The sequence below is a fragment of the Otolemur garnettii genome, unplaced genomic scaffold, assembly GCF_000181295.1.
Source record: "Otolemur garnettii isolate 467f Iridium unplaced genomic scaffold, OtoGar3 scaffold00288, whole genome shotgun sequence".
NCBI lineage: Eukaryota > Metazoa > Chordata > Mammalia > Primates > Galagidae > Otolemur > Otolemur garnettii.
In genome coordinates, this window is record NW_003852683.1 from 596,556 (window position 1) to 614,612 (window position 18,057).

General features: G+C 45.4%; 1 protein-coding gene across 1 annotated transcript; it reads right to left on the reverse strand.

The window, feature by feature from the left end:
- Window positions 1–4,901: 4,901 nt before the first annotated feature.
- On the reverse strand, window positions 4,902–8,619 carry LOC100961513 (sialic acid-binding Ig-like lectin 14). The gene is made up of 7 exons (XM_012813680.2): window positions 8,583–8,619; window positions 8,129–8,506; window positions 7,632–7,910; window positions 7,293–7,337; window positions 5,707–5,964; window positions 5,466–5,601; window positions 4,902–5,350 (listed from the first exon to the last, which is right to left on the reverse strand). The coding sequence occupies exons 1-7, from the start codon at window positions 8,617–8,619 to the stop codon at window positions 5,308–5,310; spliced, it is 1,176 nt and encodes a 391-aa protein (XP_012669134.1). The 3' UTR covers window positions 4,902–5,307.
- Between the last annotated feature and the right edge of the window lie 9,438 nt (window positions 8,620–18,057).

An 18,057-nucleotide genomic window follows, 5' to 3' on the forward strand; every position in this document is an offset into this window, starting at 1 on the left:
GGAATTGCTTAATCATACAGTAATTTTGTGTTTAAGTTTTTGTGGATAGAATTGCCACGTCATTTTCCACAGTCTCTGCATCATTTTACATTGCTACCAGCATGCACAAGGATTCCAATTTCTCCATATCTTCACCAATGATTGATATCTAGTTATGTTTTGCTCTGTTTCACATCAATCATCTTAAAGGGTGTCAAGTGTTATCTCCTAATGGTTTTGATTTGCACTCCTATAATGATTACTGATGATAAAAATTTTATAAATGTTGGAATCTATAAATTAGTTTCCAGTATTTAAATATTGAGAAGTCTCATAAAATATTATGGAAGCTCAACTTTCCATGAAAGACGGGAACAGCAAGCATTTGCTCATGACAATGAATAACTAGAATTGCCTCTTTTATGTTGCTACACTTCCCATCATTGTTGTGGCAAGTGGTCCTGCCTCCCTCTTGCAATAAAAATTATACAAACAATAAAGAAGGAAAAAACATACTGTAAAATAAGTAAATTGCTTTAGTCCATTTGGGCTGCTATGACAAAATACCATAAACTGGGTAGTTTAGAAACTGATGAAACTTCTTCCAGTTCTGGAGGCTGGGAAGTCCAAGAGCAAGGTGCCAGTGGATTTGGAGTCTAGTGAGGATCTCTGCTTCATAGTTGTACCTTCTGTGGTGTCCTCACATAGTGGAAGGAACAATCACACTCTTCAATCTCTTTTATAAGGGCAATAATCCCATTCATGAAGGCAAAGCCACAATGATTTAATCACTTCCTAAGAGGCCCACTACTTAATGCCATCAGCTTGCATATTAAGATTTCATTCAATACATGAATTTGGGGGGGTGGGGACATATGGATTTACATTACTGAATAAATTAAGAGTATATCAAGAGTTTAAGCATATAGAACAGAAGGAAATATCATGCTCTATTTGCTCTGTGCACTTACAGAATGTAAAAGAAAAAATCTGAAGTCTATCAAAGACAAATTCATGGGAAAAGAAGACTGAAGGAATTATAAAAGCAGCAAGTCATAAAAAGATATTACCTTAGATGAAACTGCAATGAGAAACTTACGTCTGACTTGTCCCAAGAAAACTGAAACTTCCCCCAAACAGTAAAATAACATCTCTAAAATATGAAAAGGAACAGATGCAAAGCTAAAATTCCAAATATTAGGAAATGATCTTGCAAGATGAAGGAGTGAGAGTTGTGCTTCTATTGTGAAAATATTATGAGAGTAAGCTCCAAGCAGAGTGAAACTTCAACAACAACAACAACAACAAAAATTCCTTGCAAGTTATAACCTTTAATGGGAAAAAAAGACTACCTGAGAAGAGTGGGAAAAGAAATATCAGCCTGGGGAAAGATTTTATGAAGAAGACTTCTGTGGCAATTACAACATCAACTAAAATAAATGGATTTACTTAAACTGAAAAGCTTCTGTACAGCTAAGGAGGCAACAACCACAGCGAAATAGACAACCTACACAATGGGAAAAGATATTTGCATATTACAAATTGGACAAAGGCTTGAGAACTAGGTTCTACAGAGAACTCAAGTTAATCAACAACAAAAAAGCTAACAATCTCATAAATCACTGGGCAAGAGACATGAATAGAACCCTCTCTAAGGAAGACAGATGAATGGCTAACAAACATATGAAAAAATGCTCATCGTCCCTAATCATCAAAGAAATGTAAATCAAAACCACTCTGAGAGGGCGGCACCTGTGGCTCAAAGGAGAAGGGAACCAGCAGGAAGTGGTGGGTTCAAACCCAGCTCTGGCCAAAAATTGTAAAAAAAACCGCTCTGAGATATCACCTAACCCCAGTAAGATTAACCCACATCACAAAGTCCCAAAGCTGCAGATGCCAGTGTGGATGTGGAGAGAGAGGAGCACTCTTACACTGTTGGTGGGACTGCAAACTAATATAGCCTCTTTGGAAAGAAGCACGGAGAACCCTCAAAAATCTCAAATTAGATCTCCCATTTGACTTTGCAACCCAACTACTAGGCATCTATCCAGAAAAAAAATCATTTTATCATAAGGACATTTGCACTAGGTTGTTTATCACAGCTCAGTTTACAATCACCAAGACGTGGGAACAACCTAAATGCCCATCAACTCAGGAATGGATTGACAAATTGTGGTACATGGACACAATGGAATACTCTTCAGTCATAAAAAGATGGTGAGTTCATATCTTTTATAATATCCTGGATGGAGCTGAAACACATTCTTCTTAGTAAGTATCACAAGAATGGAAAAACAATTATCCAATGTACTCAATACTAATATGAAGGCAGTGGACGATCTGATGCATGCCCACATAGATGAAAAATTCATTCTATTTCAAGTTGGGGGCAGAGAGAGGGGGTTGGGGTGCTCTCACTGAATGGGCGTGGGGTGGAGGGATTGGCACACCTTTTGTGTATGGGACATAACCACAAGCTGGACCCTACCTAACAAAATCAAATATATTTGTTGCTTATACCCTCGCATTAACCTGAAATAAATTTACTTTTTAAAAAAGGATGTGGTGGTTCATGCTTGTAATCCTAACACTCTGGGAGGTGGAAGCCAGCAGATTGCTTGAGCTCATGAGTTTTCGGCCAGCTGAGCAAGAGCAAGACTCCATCTCTAAAAATAGCTGGGCGTTGTGGCAGGTGCCTGTGGTGCCAGCTGCTTGGGAGGCTGAGGCAGGAAGATTGCCTGGGCCCAGGAGTTTGGGGTTGCTGTGAGCTATGATAGCACAGAACTCTACCAAGGATGAGAAAGTGAGACTCTCTGAGGAAGGAAGGAAGGAAGGAAAAGGGGAAGGAAAAGGGAAGAAAAGAAAAGAAGGCTCGGCTCCTGTAGCTTAAGCTGCTAAGGCACCAGCCACACACAACAGAGCTGGCAGGTTCGAATCCAGCCCAGGCCTGCCAAACAACAATGACCACTACAACCAAAAAACAGCCGGGCATTGTGGCGGGCTCCTGTAGTCCCAGCTATTTGGGAGCCTGTAGCAAGAGAATCGCTTGAGCCCAGGAGTTTGAAGTTGCTGTGAGCTGTGATGCCATCTCACTCTACCCAGGGGCGACAGCTTGAGGCTCTGTCTAAAAAAAAAAAAAAAGAAAGAAAAGAAAAGAAAAGATTTTGGAGTAGAATCAAGTTTAGGGGGAAGAGACCAAAAAATAAATAGCTTTGTTCCAATGATGGGCCAGAGCCACAGTGTAGAGCAGGGCTGCTAAAACTCTAATTGAAATCCATCCATCTTTCTGGATTGAGGAACTGTGGATGAAGTCAAGGGCAACTAGGAATACTGGTGAGAATTCTAAGAAGGACAAAACTAAAGAAGAGGAACTCCAATATCTGGGTATAAACTCCTCCCCTGTCTCTGGCTGACCTCAGAACCATGCATATGCAGTGCATACCACAAGCACTGCAGGAAAGGGTTTAATGAGACATGAGCTCTCAGCCATCACAGGAAAGGAATAGTTTGAATATGGCTTGAGCCAAGTAATTTGCCTGCTTTGAAACAAACAAACAAACACTTAACAACATTTAGGAACCAACCCCAAACTATATAACATATGAAAAAAAAAAAAAAAAACCAGGAAAACGGTACCTAATTCTGAAGGTCGCAACACAAGGAAAAGGGGAAAAGTGAAAGACGATACACAGAGGCCAGTGCTGAGATGGTCGAGATGATGGAAGTAACAGATAACAATGTTAAAGTAGGCCAGGCACGGTGGCGCATGCTTGTAATCCTAGCACTTGGGAGGCCAGGCAGGTGGATTGCCTGTGCTCACGAGTTCAAGACCAGCATGAGAAAGAGCGAGACCCCATCTCTAAAAAAATAGCCGGGAATTATGGCAGGCGCCTGTAGTCCCAGTTACTTGGGAGGCAAGAGAATTGCTTGAGCCCAAGGATTTGAGGTTGCTGTGAGTTGTGAAGCCAGGGTACTCTATGGAGGGTAACAAAGTGAGACTCTGTCTCAAAAAAAAAAAAAGCATGTAAATGTAGCTGCTATGAATATGCTCAAGGAGGTAAAGGAAAATGGAGTTATAATGAAGAAAAATATAGAAAATATCATCAGTAATATAGGAAATGCTTATTTAAAAGGAGTAAATGAAAACTTCAAGCCTGAGAAATGTAATACAGTATCCAAAATTTTAAACTGTATCAGCTTAATATCAGGAAGCACATGACTGAGGAAAGAGCCCTTGAATGCAGAGACAAATCAATGAAAACTGTCCAATGAAAAAGAAAGAGAACAAAATATATGAAATGAACAGGAGCAGAGAATCAGGAGTCTGTGAAACGACGACAGCAAAAATGTCTACATACATGTAATCAAAATCCCCAAAGAAGAGGAAAGACAGAATGGGATAGAAAAAGACATTTGAATAATGTCTCAAATTTCCAAATTTGGCAAAAGACATACCCAAACCAGAAATGAACAATTGATTCATGAAACAACATGGATAAATCAGAAAAAACATACTGAAAAAAGAACAGGTGCTGATGTGTATGATTGACTCCACTACAGAAAAGCTGACCATACAGATCCACATGGACAGAGAGAAAATGTGGCCCATACAGGATTCTGGTGACTGGCAAGAGCACAGGAAAGTTTTGGAGGGTGAAGGTGGGGCTGGAAGGAATTTGGATGGTGGAAAGAAGAGCACGTACATGTGTAAAAAATTCATCTAATTATACACTTTAGAGTGGCATGTTTTATTCAGTTTAGGTCTGGATTATTTCTCTTATGCATAAAAAAAGCAAAAAGCCTTAAATAAAACACGTTCAACAAAAAAGAATAAAGATTAAGACGTAATGTTGCTCTATAAACTCCCCACGGAGGCGTTAAATAGTTTTTATGTTGTATGTGTAATAAATTTTTACCTATAATAAAATGTTGCTGTCAGATATTATAATGATTATAATAAGGTAGAGTCTTTAAATAAAAAAGAAAAGCCACATCCATGACTCCACTGGGCATCCGCATCTATGCTGACAGAAGCTAAGGAGACAAAAAACTCAAGTGCTCAGAAGGTCACTGTAGGGTAACAGGAGGATAAGACTCAAAGTTCACTCCTTACCCAGGGCTGGGGATAGAGAGGAAGAAGAGTGGGAGGGAAAGGAATGGGGGTGATCAGGCTTGGGGTGGGGAATAGCAGGTGGGGTGTGGGCAGGCAGGGAACTAGGGGCAGTCAGTGGGATGTGAGTTTCCAGAAAGAAGCTGACAGTGATGTTCTTGCGTCTGTGCTTCTGGGCTTGGTGTCCACATCTCAGTTTTGTCTTGAGAAGGATGAACTCAGTCATGCCTCCTAGTGCTGCTTCCCTGGGGCTCTGCACACCTGCAGAGCCAACACACATCTCAGATCAGTTGTCTACTTTCATTCCAGCTCCAGGTGGGTTGGGACAGCTCAAAGTCATGATACTGGCTTCCTTGGAGAGAGGCAGCCTGCTCACCTGGTGTAGTAGATCCAGGTGAGGCCATAGGTGAGGAGGAAGCCAGCCCCCATGAGGGCCCCCCTGATCAGGGTGATGAGCAGCGCCCAGGAGCCCTCCTGCTCCTCAGTCACACATCCACAGCCAGAGGGGCTTCCTGGGGAAGGGGAGGGGGGTAAGGTTCTGTCCCCAGGCCTCAGCCCCTACCACAGCCCCAACACGTGAGCAGGCTGCCCACCCCATCATGAGTCCTACAACTCACTCTGCACAGAGAGGCTCAAGGAAAGGTGCTGGGAGCCCAGCGGGTGCTGAGCCTGGCAGGTGAATGCCCCTCCATCTCCAGCCCCTATGTGGGGCAGCTCCAGAGTCGCTGACTCTGAGACCTGGGAGGGATTCAGGGATTTTTCCTCCCAGGACCAGTACATCCCGGCAGGAGGGTTGCTGTCAGCCACACAGACCAGGTTCAGGGACTGGCCCTCCTGTACCAGCAGGGACACATTGTCATTCATGACTTTCAGGGCTGTGTAACACATACGCAGCAGCGCAGCAGCAGCGAGGTGAGTGAATCTGACTTCTGTCTCCCCTTCTCCCCTCTCATTGAGCCAGGAGGAGAAAGACAAGCCCGCAAGGCAAGTGTTGGGAGCTGTGCCACAGAAGAAGGGGTAGTAACACCCGCAGTCAGGTCAGAAAGAAGCGGGGCTGGGCCGAAGCTGGAAGGACGAGGAGGTACTAAGGAGAAATGGGGGGCAGCTCAGGAGCAGATACGCCAAGAACAGAGACCACCGGGCAGATGAGGGAATGTGGCCCCGAGAGGAGCTCCAAAGACAGAGTAATGGTGGGAGAGCCGGCAGGGTCAGACCCGGCTGAGGGCCTTGGGCTTTGTCCTTGGGGTGCTGAAAAAGCAGAGGGGGCTATGAGAAGAGGAAACAGACCCAGCACTGGTCTAGGAGGATCCTGCTGGGGGGATTTGACAGGACGTAGAGGGCTGGAGAAGGGCTGAGGCAGTGGGCCTGTGAAGGACAAGATTGGAGCTGAGTGTGAGGCCAATTGGGGGAAAGGAGGGCAGTGACCTGTAGAGTGGTGATCTCCCACTCACTGGCTTCACTCGCCAGGGGTAGCTGGTGAGGAGGGAGTATCTCTGGCTCTGTCCGGAATACCCTGGGGGTAAACAGACTGGGGAGAGGCTAGCTGAGAGGCACCAGCAGGAAGTGGCTGTGTGTGTGGATCTGTGACTCAGGGAAGGGCTGGATATAAAGTTGGGGGAGGCATCAGGACAGGGTCAGCAGAGGGACAGGGTGGCCCTGGGAAGAGAGAAATGGGGAAGGGACAGAACATTGGAAGTAGGACCATGGAAAGGTCCCTGAAAGGATGATCACATCAGAGACAAGTGTGTGTGTCAAAGGAGGTGGGACACATAGAAATGCAGAAGGAGGGAGCAGTGCCCAGGGAGGACTCAGAGCCATAGAGAGTAGGGTAGGGGTAGCCTGGGGCTGGCGGAAGCGGGAAATAGGGAGCTGCTGGTTAAGGGGTACAGAGTTTCAGTTTTGCAAGATAAAAATAGGAGCTGTGCCTATTGCACAATGATTTGAGTGTCCTTACACTCCAGAACTGTACTACTCAAAATGATTAAAATGATACATTTTATGCTCTGAATATTTTACCACAATTAAAAGTAAATTTGAAAAGTAGAGAAAAGAGAAAAGCCAGAAGCAATGCTGGGACTGCTAGGGCCAGGCCATGGTGAGTGGAAGGTAGCTGAAGGACTGGGTGGTGGTCTCCACCCCAATTCTGAGCCCTGAGCCTGCAGAGGGCTCTTGTCAGAGCCTGGGCAGGAAAGGATCTTCCCACCTGTGCCATTTCCGAGGACGCTGATGGTGAGGTTCTGTGGAGCATCTGGGACAGAAAGACAGTGCCCTAGCTTCAGAGGTGAGGAGTGGATGGGCCTGGGCCTGGGGGGACCCATGGAAGGGCCACCAGAACTGAGAAGGTGGGGATGGCTGTCCTCCCAGCCCACTCGCCACCCAGACTTCCATGCCTCAGATCCACCCTTGAGTTTTCTCTATTTTTTCTTCTTTCTCTCTCTCCATCCTACACACACACACGCACGCACACACACACACAAACACATGCACACACAAACCTCACTCCCACTGCCCAAGGAACCCAGGTGTCCCTCCCACCACTTACAGGTGACATTGAGCTGGACAGTTCTCTCTGTGGTCACATGAGAGTTTTGGAGTTTCACCTGACAGGTGAGATTGGTGCCGTGGTCCTGGGGCCTTGGGGTGAGGGTGATGGCCGAGGAGTGAAGGGTCCCAGGGTCCAAGGACTGAAGGGCACCTCCTGTCCAGGAGAAACTGAGAGGTCGTCCTCCTGGGCAGGATCCCGGCAGGCTACAGTTCAGCTGTGTAGGGTGGCCAGACTCCAGAGGCTCCAGAAAGCGGATGGCGGGTTTCTCCGTGAGGGCTGAGGAGGAGAGAGGGAGATGCCCAGGCTCTAGAAAGGTGGGACCCACAGTGTGACTGAGAGTGACCAGGGCCTCAGGCCATGAGCTGGCCCTGAGTCCTGGATCTCTTTTAACCACCCCTGCCTAAGACTTGAGCAGGGAACATTCTAACATCCTGTCCCTGTTCTGATACGGGGTCTCCACATCCCCAGGGCCTCTCCTGGGGCCTCTGCCATACCTGTCACCTGCAGATTCAGCCTCTCTTCAGAATTATATCTTATACCATTTTCTTTCTCCACATTCAAGAAGTAAGTCCCTGTGTCCTCTATCTTGGCATTTTTGATGCTTAGGGAGCAGTTTCTGTTCCTGGTATTTCCAAGGAGGAGGAATCGGCCCTTGGTCTGTGCCTTCACGTATTTGTCTGGGTTGCTCGTGGCCACAGCAGCATCAAAGTATGGGCTGTCCCTAGCCTGGAACCAGTGGATGTAGCGTGGGGGAGAGGAAGACCACCGACTCCAGAAGGAGAAGAAACAGGGCACGACAGTGCACAGGCCCTCCTGCACGGTCACCGAATCCTGCACTTGTACCTTGAGCTCTGTGTCCACCTGCAGGGACCCTGGGGGCACACAAAGTCAGCTGCAGCTGCAGCTCCCCCCACACTCATGCCCACCCGACCCTTTCAACCCACTCACCCTCCCACAGCAGGGGCAGCAGCAGCAGGGCCAGCATGTCCGTGCTGCTGGGCCTGAGTCCCTGGCCAGTCCCTCTATAAAGGAAGGAAACACCCAAATATGGGGCGGGACCAGGGAGTCTGTACAGGAAGCCAGTGGGTGAGCAGAGCTGTGGCCTCACAGAAGGGGAACTTGATGCCGATGGAGGATGCGGGGGATGTGAAATCATCCTGTCTCCCACCCCAGTGGAGGCTGCAGTAGTCTGGATAGATGTGACTTCTGAGAATTCACTCATTCAACTAAAGCTTCGCAGATACTTGCTGTGTGCTGGCCCCATTTAGGGGCTGAAAACACAGGAAAGGATCAGGTCTTAGGGTAGCAAAGTGAGTAAAAATTCCTAGTGAGGAGAGAAGCATGTAATATAAAAATTATGATACACAGTCTCCTAGAGAATGACACATTCTAAGAAAAAAAAAATCAAAACAGGAACATGGAGGAAGAATCTTTTTTTTTCTGTTTTGTGTTTTTTTTTGAGACAGAGCCTCAAAGTATCCCCCTGGGTAGAGTGCTGTGACATCACAGCTCACAGCAACCTCCAACTCCTGAGCTCAAGCAAGTCTCCTGCCTCAGCCTCCCAAGTAGCTGGGACCACAGGCGCCCGCTACAACGCCCGGCTATTTTTTGGTTGCAGCCATTATTGTTGTTTGGTGGGCCTGGGCTGGATTCGAACCCACCACCTTAGGTATATGTGGCTGGCGCCTTAACCACTTCAGCCACAGGCGCTGAGCCCAGAGGGGGGAATCTTGAAGACTGCTAAAACATTTGTAAACATGGCCAGGGAAGGCCTCGTGAAGAAGTTGACATGTAGGTAAAGATATGGAGGAATGGAGGGGATGAATGTGCAGGTATCTGGGCAAAAGCAGGCCCATTCCAAAGAACAGGCATTTTTAAAATTCCCGAGGTGGGAACATGTGTGGTGTGTTTCAAAAATAGATGACAGGCCAGGTGCAGTGACTCCTATGTGTAATCCCAGCACTCTGGGAGGATGACATGGGAGGATCATTTGAGCTCAGGGTCAGGGAGGATCATTTGAGCTCAGGAGTTCAAGGCCAGCCTGAGGAAGGCAAGACCCCATCTCTAGTAAAAATAGAAAAAAAGGTGGGCATGGTGGGTGGTGCCCATAGTTCCAGCTACTCGAGAAGCTGAGGCAGGAGGATTGCTGAGACCAGGAGTTTGAGGTTGCTGTGAGCTAGGCTGATCCCTGGGCACTCTAGCCTGGGGCAACAGAGTAAGAGACTTTGTCTCCAATAAATAAATAAATACATAAAATGTAGAAGATGGCAGAAACCCAGAGAGGGAAGGTGAGCACTGAAGTCACACCTGCCCTGGGGGAATTTTGAACGTGGGAAATTTGAATTTGGTGTTTCATGGACCTGAAGATCAATCAGACCACATGCCAGAGATAGGGGAAGGTGCCCACATTCCCCAGGCTCTGTCCAGTGGACTGAGATTCAAACTGGGCTCCTCCCTACTTCCCCACCCTGGCTGTTGCCCTGGTCAGTAGCAGGGAGGGCAGAAGTAACCCTAGGCTGCAGAGACCTGCCCTGGGACTCTTTAACCCCAAGCTCTGATTCATCTACAAAGAGCACGAACACAGAAGAGATGGGGAGTGGGAAGGAAGTTGCCTCCATAGCCACAACATGTAGACAGAGGTACCCTGATTCAGCAGAAAGGGAAATTTTCCTATAAAGTCTACAAGGTAAAAAGGGCCCAAGTAGGGAAGAGGCTGGACTGGCCAATTTCAGGAGATAGCAGGGTCATGGGCTGATGGAAAGAGTCCAGCCCAGCCTGGGTCTTTATATGCCCTGCAGAGGGTTTCTAAGTTGTGGAAATAGGAACACAGTACCACTTTTTCAGGATCAGAGCTATAGGACCAAGCCTGCCTCTGACCCACAAACCTTGTAACTTGCCCTCATCCTCACTTCCTCTGCTGCATTTCTAAATTTCTCAGGTTTGAGAGAGATCCAAGGTCCCTTATGGCCCTGTCCTCCAGCACCTCCAGTGTTACTACTTGTGTGACACTTGTTTGCCCTTGGTTTCCCCGAGGACCACTACTCACCACTATCCAGCAAGTCCCCTTGCTTCAGGACTGAGTCTGTACCAACACTGACCAGTCCCCATAGGTCATCACCAGGGATATCACAGCTGATTATTTGAATAGACCCACATCCAATTTCCTCTAAAGAATCTGAATTCCAGGACTTTTTCAATTTCTTCACGAAAAATAGCTTTCTCCTGGCATCCCTGAGCCAGGAGATGTAAGCTTGGGAGTGACAGTCCACCTGAGAACAAAGCCAACAAGGAAGCTTGGTGCCTATAGCACAGTGGTTAGGGAACCAGCCACATACACTGAGGCTGGAGGGTTTGAACCCGGCCCAGGGCCAGCTAAACAATGACAACTGCAACAAAAAATAGCCCGGTGTTGTGGCAGGTGCCTGTAGTCCCAGCTACTTGGGAGGCTGAGGCAAGAGACTCGCTTAAGCCCAAGAGTTTGAGGTTGCTGTGAGCTGTGACCCCGCAGCACTCTACTGAGGGCGACATAGTGAGACCCTGTCTCAAAAAACAAAACCAAACAAACAAAAAACCCAAAAACCAATAAGGACAACAAAGAAAAAGGATTTGGGTGACATCAACCAGCCTACTGTCCCTGGAGCCATTGTACTTCAGAATTTTCAGCTAAATGGGCCCATGCTTGGCTTTTTACCCCATTAGGCCAGTTTGAGCTGGATTGATCTCACTTGTACCCAAAGAGTTCTGCCTGACAACCACCATGCCCACATCCCCTTAACCAGCCTCTGAGGCTGCCACAAGAATTCCCATAAAACTTGACTTCAATATTGGAGTTCACTACCCTTCCATGGATGTCTGGGAAGGATGGGATGTTTCTGCTTTTAAAACCATCCTGGAGGATGCCCATCTATATAAAATTAAAATGATCAAGATCAGTTATAGAAATAAAAAAGACCAAACAAATAAGAGTGGGCAAAATAAGTACTCAAGGTTGCTATGACAAGGGAGTCAGCAACCATCACTTATACTTAGCTAGGACCCTAAGGCAGGCAGAGGGATGGAAGTGAATGGAAGGCTTCAGCTGTGCCTGGTTGGAGGTTGTTGGTCTGGAGAAGCTGCAGATGGCCCAGTTAGGGGTAAGTGATCCCATGTGATTGAGTAAAGGGAGTGTATTTGCTTTCTTTATTGGTAAAGGGAGTGATTCGTCCTACATGGGACATGGGGACAAAAATTAGGGAAGCGGTCAGTTACTAATCAAGTCCTGGCCATTTGGGGTCAACTGTTATTGGGGTTATTGTTTTGCTGCTTGGGAAGATTGTTAGAGTTAATGGTCTGGCTTCCTATGAGGCTGACTTATAGAAAGCAGGCAGGCTGCTGCAGATTGTGAGGCAATTTTGATATTCGGTCTGGTCGGGGTCTGTAGGTATATTCAGTCTCTCTCTAATATAGTAGTGGAGCAATTTTCCACATTCAAAAAGAGCTACAAATTCACCTCAGGGGGAACACCTGTATATTTGCTTTTCAAAGCAAATCAATAACCTTTTTGAGGTATCTAAACAGAAAGCCTGGGACCAGTCTAAAAGCTGAGCCAAAGAACAGGCTGAAATTTCTTGGCATAATAAAATTATGGGAATTCTAAGGCTGTGGCTGAGGGGGAAGACTTCAAGGCCATGAGCTTGGTGGTAGTGGAGGGGATGGGGTAGGAATTAGTGTTCTCTTAGGAGAGGCGGGACCCAGCAGTGAAAGGACAGAGGACACACAGTGGGTTTGATACGCCGTGGTGGGGAGTAATGTCCCATTGAAGGTGCTTGTCTTGTTGTGGGGCCATTTTCCCACTGCTTTCCCCACACTTTTTTGTTTTGTTTTTTGTTTGTATGTTTGTTTTGTTTTGTCTTTTTTGAGACCGAGTCTCACTTTGTCACCCTTGGTAGAGTGCCATGGCTTTGCAGCTCACAGCAATCTCAAACTCCTGAGCTCAAGCAATTCTCTTGCCTCAGCCTCCTAAGTAGCTGGGATTACAGGTGCCCCACACAATGCCCAGCGATTTTTAGAGAAGAGATTTCACTCTGGCTCAGGCAGTCCACCTGCCTTGGCCTCCCAGAGTGCTAGGATTACAGGCGTGAGCCTCCACGCCTGGCCTCCCCAAACTTTTTGCATGTTTTCCATGATACCCTTGGATTAATATTGCTGGGAAATGCAAGAAAGAGGTTTTTGTTCCCATGCTGGGCAGGGGAAGGACATCACTACGCATATGACAATTAGGAGAATACTGTCTGCAGCAGTCATCCTCTCAAACAGCATGCAAGACAGGCAGTTTGGGATTCACTCTACTTCTGTGGCACGGGGATCCCTCTTACTTTCTCTACAATTTAATCTTGGAGGGGTGCAGGATCTGGGGACTTCTGGTCTGCATAATGCAAAACTCCCTGAGAATATCAACCTGGTTTTCTGCAACATGCATGGCACTGAAATGGGGCAGAAGGAGCTGAGAACACTTCTGAGCATGTGGTAAAATGTCGTGAAGCTAAAGTTTGGGGAGGAAGTTATGAACGGCCTGGGTGTGAACCACGGGCAGGACAACATGCACACTTGACCAGCAACGGCTTCCAGATGGAAGGAAAAACCAGGCACTTGTGAAGAATCTTGCTCCCCTTGATTTGGATTCCAATAAGCAGGCTAGGTGCGGGTCCTATTTGCATTTTGTTTGACTGGAATGACTTGGAAAGATTGTTAACTAACTTAGGAAATAGTTTAATAGTTAATTTACAACACTGGCAGAGATTGAGAGATATCTCACACTAACATGAAAAGCCAGGTTTTCTTGGAAAACTGGGAGATCTGGCATTATCACAATCAGTTGAGGACAAGCAAGAACTGATTGTGTTTGCTTTGCTGCACTCGCCACCCTGTGCTATTGTCTCTCTCCACTAAAGCCAAAAGTCCATCTACTTTTAGTCAGAAAACCTGCCCAGTTGTTTTCCTTATACTCATCTATTTCACTCACTCACCGAAAGTGCTTTGTTCATGGAGGGATTTTATTTAGGGGCCACTGGTCTCATGAAACAAAAATTCCAAAGGCAGAAGGATGTCTCTCTAATTTGACTTAGCCCCAGAGATCAAGCTCCCCTGGAGAAAGGAAAGGAAACTGAAGCTCATGGCCTCCCCTTGCTGGACTGAGTGAACTCAACACTCTTGCTGTATTTCAGAAGTTGGGGAGACAACATTCGGGAAGTGTAGAAGTTCAAGGGCCAGCCTCTAATAAAAACGTACAAAAGAAGGCCAGGCTCCGTGGCTCATGCCTGTAATCCTAGCACCCTGAGAGGCTGATATGGGTGGATTGCTTGAGCTCAGGAGTTGGGCAAGAGTGAAACCTCCATCTACTAAAAACAGAAAAACTAGCCAAGCGTTGTGGTTAGCACTAGCCCGGCTACTAAAGAGGCTGGAGACAAGAAAAGAACTTGAGCTGAGGAGTTTGTGGTTGCTGTGAGCTATGACAACGCTACAGCACTCTACCCAGGGTGATAGAGGGAGACTCCGTCTCAAAAAAAAAAAAAAAAAGTACAAAAGAAGAAGAAAAATGACATCACAGAAGACTTCTGGGTTTAGCTCTGTCATGCAGAGAGCTTGGAAGTTGTCACTCGTCCTTACAATAAGAGAAAACTGAACAAACTGAGAACCAACAATTTTTAGGGGACACATTCAGAGAAATAAAGTAAACTAAATGAGCAAGAGTAAGCTGCCACCCCTAACTATGGGGAGTCTGGCAAATCCAAAGACTTACAACTGTTCACCTGGGGTAGAAGCTGTGGGAGCCACTAATTAGTAGGGACATTTACATGGTTAATTTACGTGATAGTTTATTATAGCAGCCATAAGAAGCTATTATAATATGTAAGATTATAGAATACTTGCTTTTATCCACAACAAGGTTGTAGTGTAATAATGCAAAATAAAAGAGCTACAAGTCTAGACAAGGTGGCTTATACCTGTAATCTTAGAACTTTGGGAGGCCAAGGCAAATGGACTGCCTGAGCTCAGGAGTTCAAGACCAGCCTGAGCAAGAGCAAGACCCCATTTCTAAAAATGGCTGGATGTGGTGGTGGTGTCTGTAGTCCCAGCTACTTGGAAGGCTGAGGCAAGAGGATTGCTTGAGCCTAAGAGTTTGAAGTTGCTGTGAGCTATGTGATGCCATGGCACTTTACCCAGGGTGACAGAGTGAGACTCTATCTCAGGGGGAAAAAAAAAGCAACAAACTGTAGACTTTGATGAATAGTTCTTGGGGAAGTCTAAAGTCATCAGAGGAGATAAAAACAGGGGCACTAGCGGAGTCTGACGTCCTTTAATGTTTTTAAAACATTGAACAGCTTGAATCCTAGTCAGATAAAGAAAACCTTACCTTAAAGGTTAGTTATGACTGGGTGTGGTGGCTCACACCAGTAATCCCATCATTTGGGAGGCTGAGGTAGGTGGATTACCTGAACTCAGGAGTTGGAGACCTGCCTAAGCTAGAGCGAGATCCCATCTCTAAAAAAAATAGCTGGGTGCTGTGGTGGGCTCCTGTAGTCCTAGCTACTCAGGAGGCTGAGGCTAGAGAATCACTTGAGCCCAAGAATTTGAGGTTGCTATGAGCTATGATGCTATGGCATTCTACCTGGGGTGACAAAGTGAGGCTCTGTCTCAAAAAAAAAAAAAAAAAAAGCCAGTTACCTTCAGTTCCTATTCCTGCATATAGCTTTCAATTAAAAATCGGAAGACATGCTAAGAGGAAAAACAAGACAAGACAAAAAACAACAAACCACAGGGAGGAAATATGGGAACTCTCTGTATGTTCTGCTCAACTTTGCTGGGAACCTAAAACTGCTCTACAAGATAGTCTCACTTTTGGAGGCCTATGTGGAAGGATGGCTTGAATCCAAGGGTTTGAGATTATAATGGTCTATGATTGCACCACTGCAGTCCAGCATGAGTGGTAGAAGGGGATCCAGTCTCTAAAAATAAAATATAATTAAAAAAAAATAAAATGAAATCTATTATTTTTAAAAGGAAAAAAACCACCACTACAGTCCGAAAAGACAAAACAAGCATCAGAACCAGATCAACACAGAAGTTGAAATCATCACACAGAGAATTTGAAATAACAATGACTAATAGGTGAAGGGTTCTAAAGGAAAAGGTAGACAACATGCAAGACCAGATGGATAATGAAGCCCAAAAATCGAAGCTCCAGAAAAGATTCAAAGGAGATTTTGAAAACTAAATCACTAACTGAAATGAAGTATGCCTGCTCCGTTTGGCTGACAGCAAACTTCTTTCCTTCCCCTGCCTAACTGAGATGGGCCTGGGAGGAAATTGCCCTGAGCTCTGGCCGCCAGGTCCTTTTTTGAGCAATGTTCTAAACCATGAGCATGGTCTATACCTCTGTTCCTTAGGGCTTCTTTAATTTCTCTCAATAATATTTTCTAGTTTTTAGTGTACTAAAACTATTGTGTATTGAAACTATTTTCTTGGTTTTACTTTTAGGAACACTGTGATTTAGAATGCTATTTTAAAATATAGACGCAACATTTTTAATTTAAGTTTGTGATCATCGCTACTATAGATATAGAAAAGATTTCTATAGTTGACTTTAGATGAAGCTACTCTGCTACATTCGCATAATACTTCCAACAGTTTGCTTAGAGGATATTTTGGATTTTCCCCGTACACTATCTTGTCATTAAAAAACATGATGTTTCACTCCTTTCTTTCCAATCACTATGCCTTTTATTCTTCCTGCTTCACTGCACCCTCTTGTGATTTTATTATAATATTGTCTAGAAGTGGTAAGAATAAACACATTTCTCTCTCTCTCTCTCTCTCTCTTTCGACTTTAGGAGGAAAATGTTTAAAATGCCATTATTCAGTATAACTGGCCCCCACACCATATGGTAAATCCAGTGCCACACGCCGAAAGTTTTAGTTTATAGTTGTATTTAGTTTGCATGCAGCTTTCTAAAATGTTTATAATTCATTGCTTTCACTTAGAGATTTGGAGATATATCTCCCAGTCATCTGAATGCTTCATTCTCCTGAAATGGCTGACTACCTGGGCATGTCCACATTGACAGCCGCCAGCTAGGGCCAAGCAGGAGCTGCCGGCTTTATTTTGTTGCATTTCCTCCGAGTGCTGTGTTCTTCCCCCACAATGAGGTCAACTGGTTCAGGGGCCAGTTGTCAGCATACTTGCCCCATTGTTTAGCAAAGCAGCTATGCTCATTTTCCATGAGTGTCTTATAGGGACTTGATCTTGAAACTCCTGGGAAAATAGATGCCTTGACCCATTAAAGAAAAATCTTCGGTGCAGAGGGCTTACTCTCTAACTTAATTTTTTTTTTTTTTCAGTTTTGTTTGGTTGCTTGTTTTTGGCTGGGGCTGGGTTTGAACCCACTACCTCCAGTAGAGGAGGCTGGTGCCCTACTCCTTTGAGCAACAGGTGCCACCCCAGTGTAACTTAATTTTTCGACAGTGGCTCTTGCTCTAGCGGAGGCGTTAAGCCAAACAAAGTCCAAGCGTGCCCTCTGGTGGAGGAGATTCGCATGTCCAAAGGTAAATCGTGGCGAGACCAAGAGCCCCTCCAGGGTAGATCCCCAACGTTCTGGGTCTGTATGCCAATAAAATTTTTGATAAATAATAAAGTAGAAAAATAAGATAGCATGAAAAATAATTGAAAATGTAATTAACTGTATCAAACAAAGATAGTAGACTAACTGCTCCCTACTTATGAGGAAATTAAAGAAAACTTTCTTACAGGATGCAAGCAATAAGGCAACAGAATAAAGATGAAACTAGAAAATCTAGCAGAAATAATTAAAAAGAAAATGATGACAAGGAAAAATAAGGTGGAATTAGAGGCATAACATACTACACTTGGCACACAGAAAGCAAAAAGCAGTGGTGGGTGCAGAGTTCAGGTTCAGGCATATCAGGCAGGATGCAGAGGAAAGGACCAAAGGATGAAAATGATGAGATGGAGGGTTCGCTGGAGGAACCAAATTATCTAGAAAAGTCTTTGTTCAGTTTCTTTCTGGTAACTAGGAAATGTGGGATACATTGATTTTTCAGCAACACATAAATTACAAAAATATTTTCAAAAGGAGATGGACCTATTTAACAGGTTGGTAATGTTGATGTAAACTGACAGAATTATATTATTTCTTTCTTTTAGAGACAGAGTCTCACTTTGTTGCCCTCGGTGGAGTGCTGTGGAGTCACAGGTCACAGCAACCTCCAGCTCTTGGGCTTAGGCAATTCTCTTGCCTCAGCCTCCCAAGTAGCTGGGACTACAGGCACCACCACAATGCTCAGCTATTTTTTTGTTGCAGTTTGTCCGGGGCCGGGTTCAAACCCACCACCCTCAGTATATGGGGCCAGCACCCTACCCACTGAA

Coding starts and splice junctions, on each gene's coding strand:
- LOC100961513 (XM_012813680.2), bottom strand. CDS start 8,619: ATGCTGGCCCTGCTGCTGCTGCCCCTGCTGTGGGAGG. Junction 7,911..8,128: donor GCTGAATCTGCAGGTGACAG/GTATGGCAGAGG, acceptor TCTCCTCCTCAG/CCCTCACGGAGAAACCCGCC. Junction 5,351..5,465: donor ACCTGGATCTACTACACCAG/GTGAGCAGGCTG, acceptor TTGGCTCTGCAG/GTGTGCAGAGCCCCAGGGAA.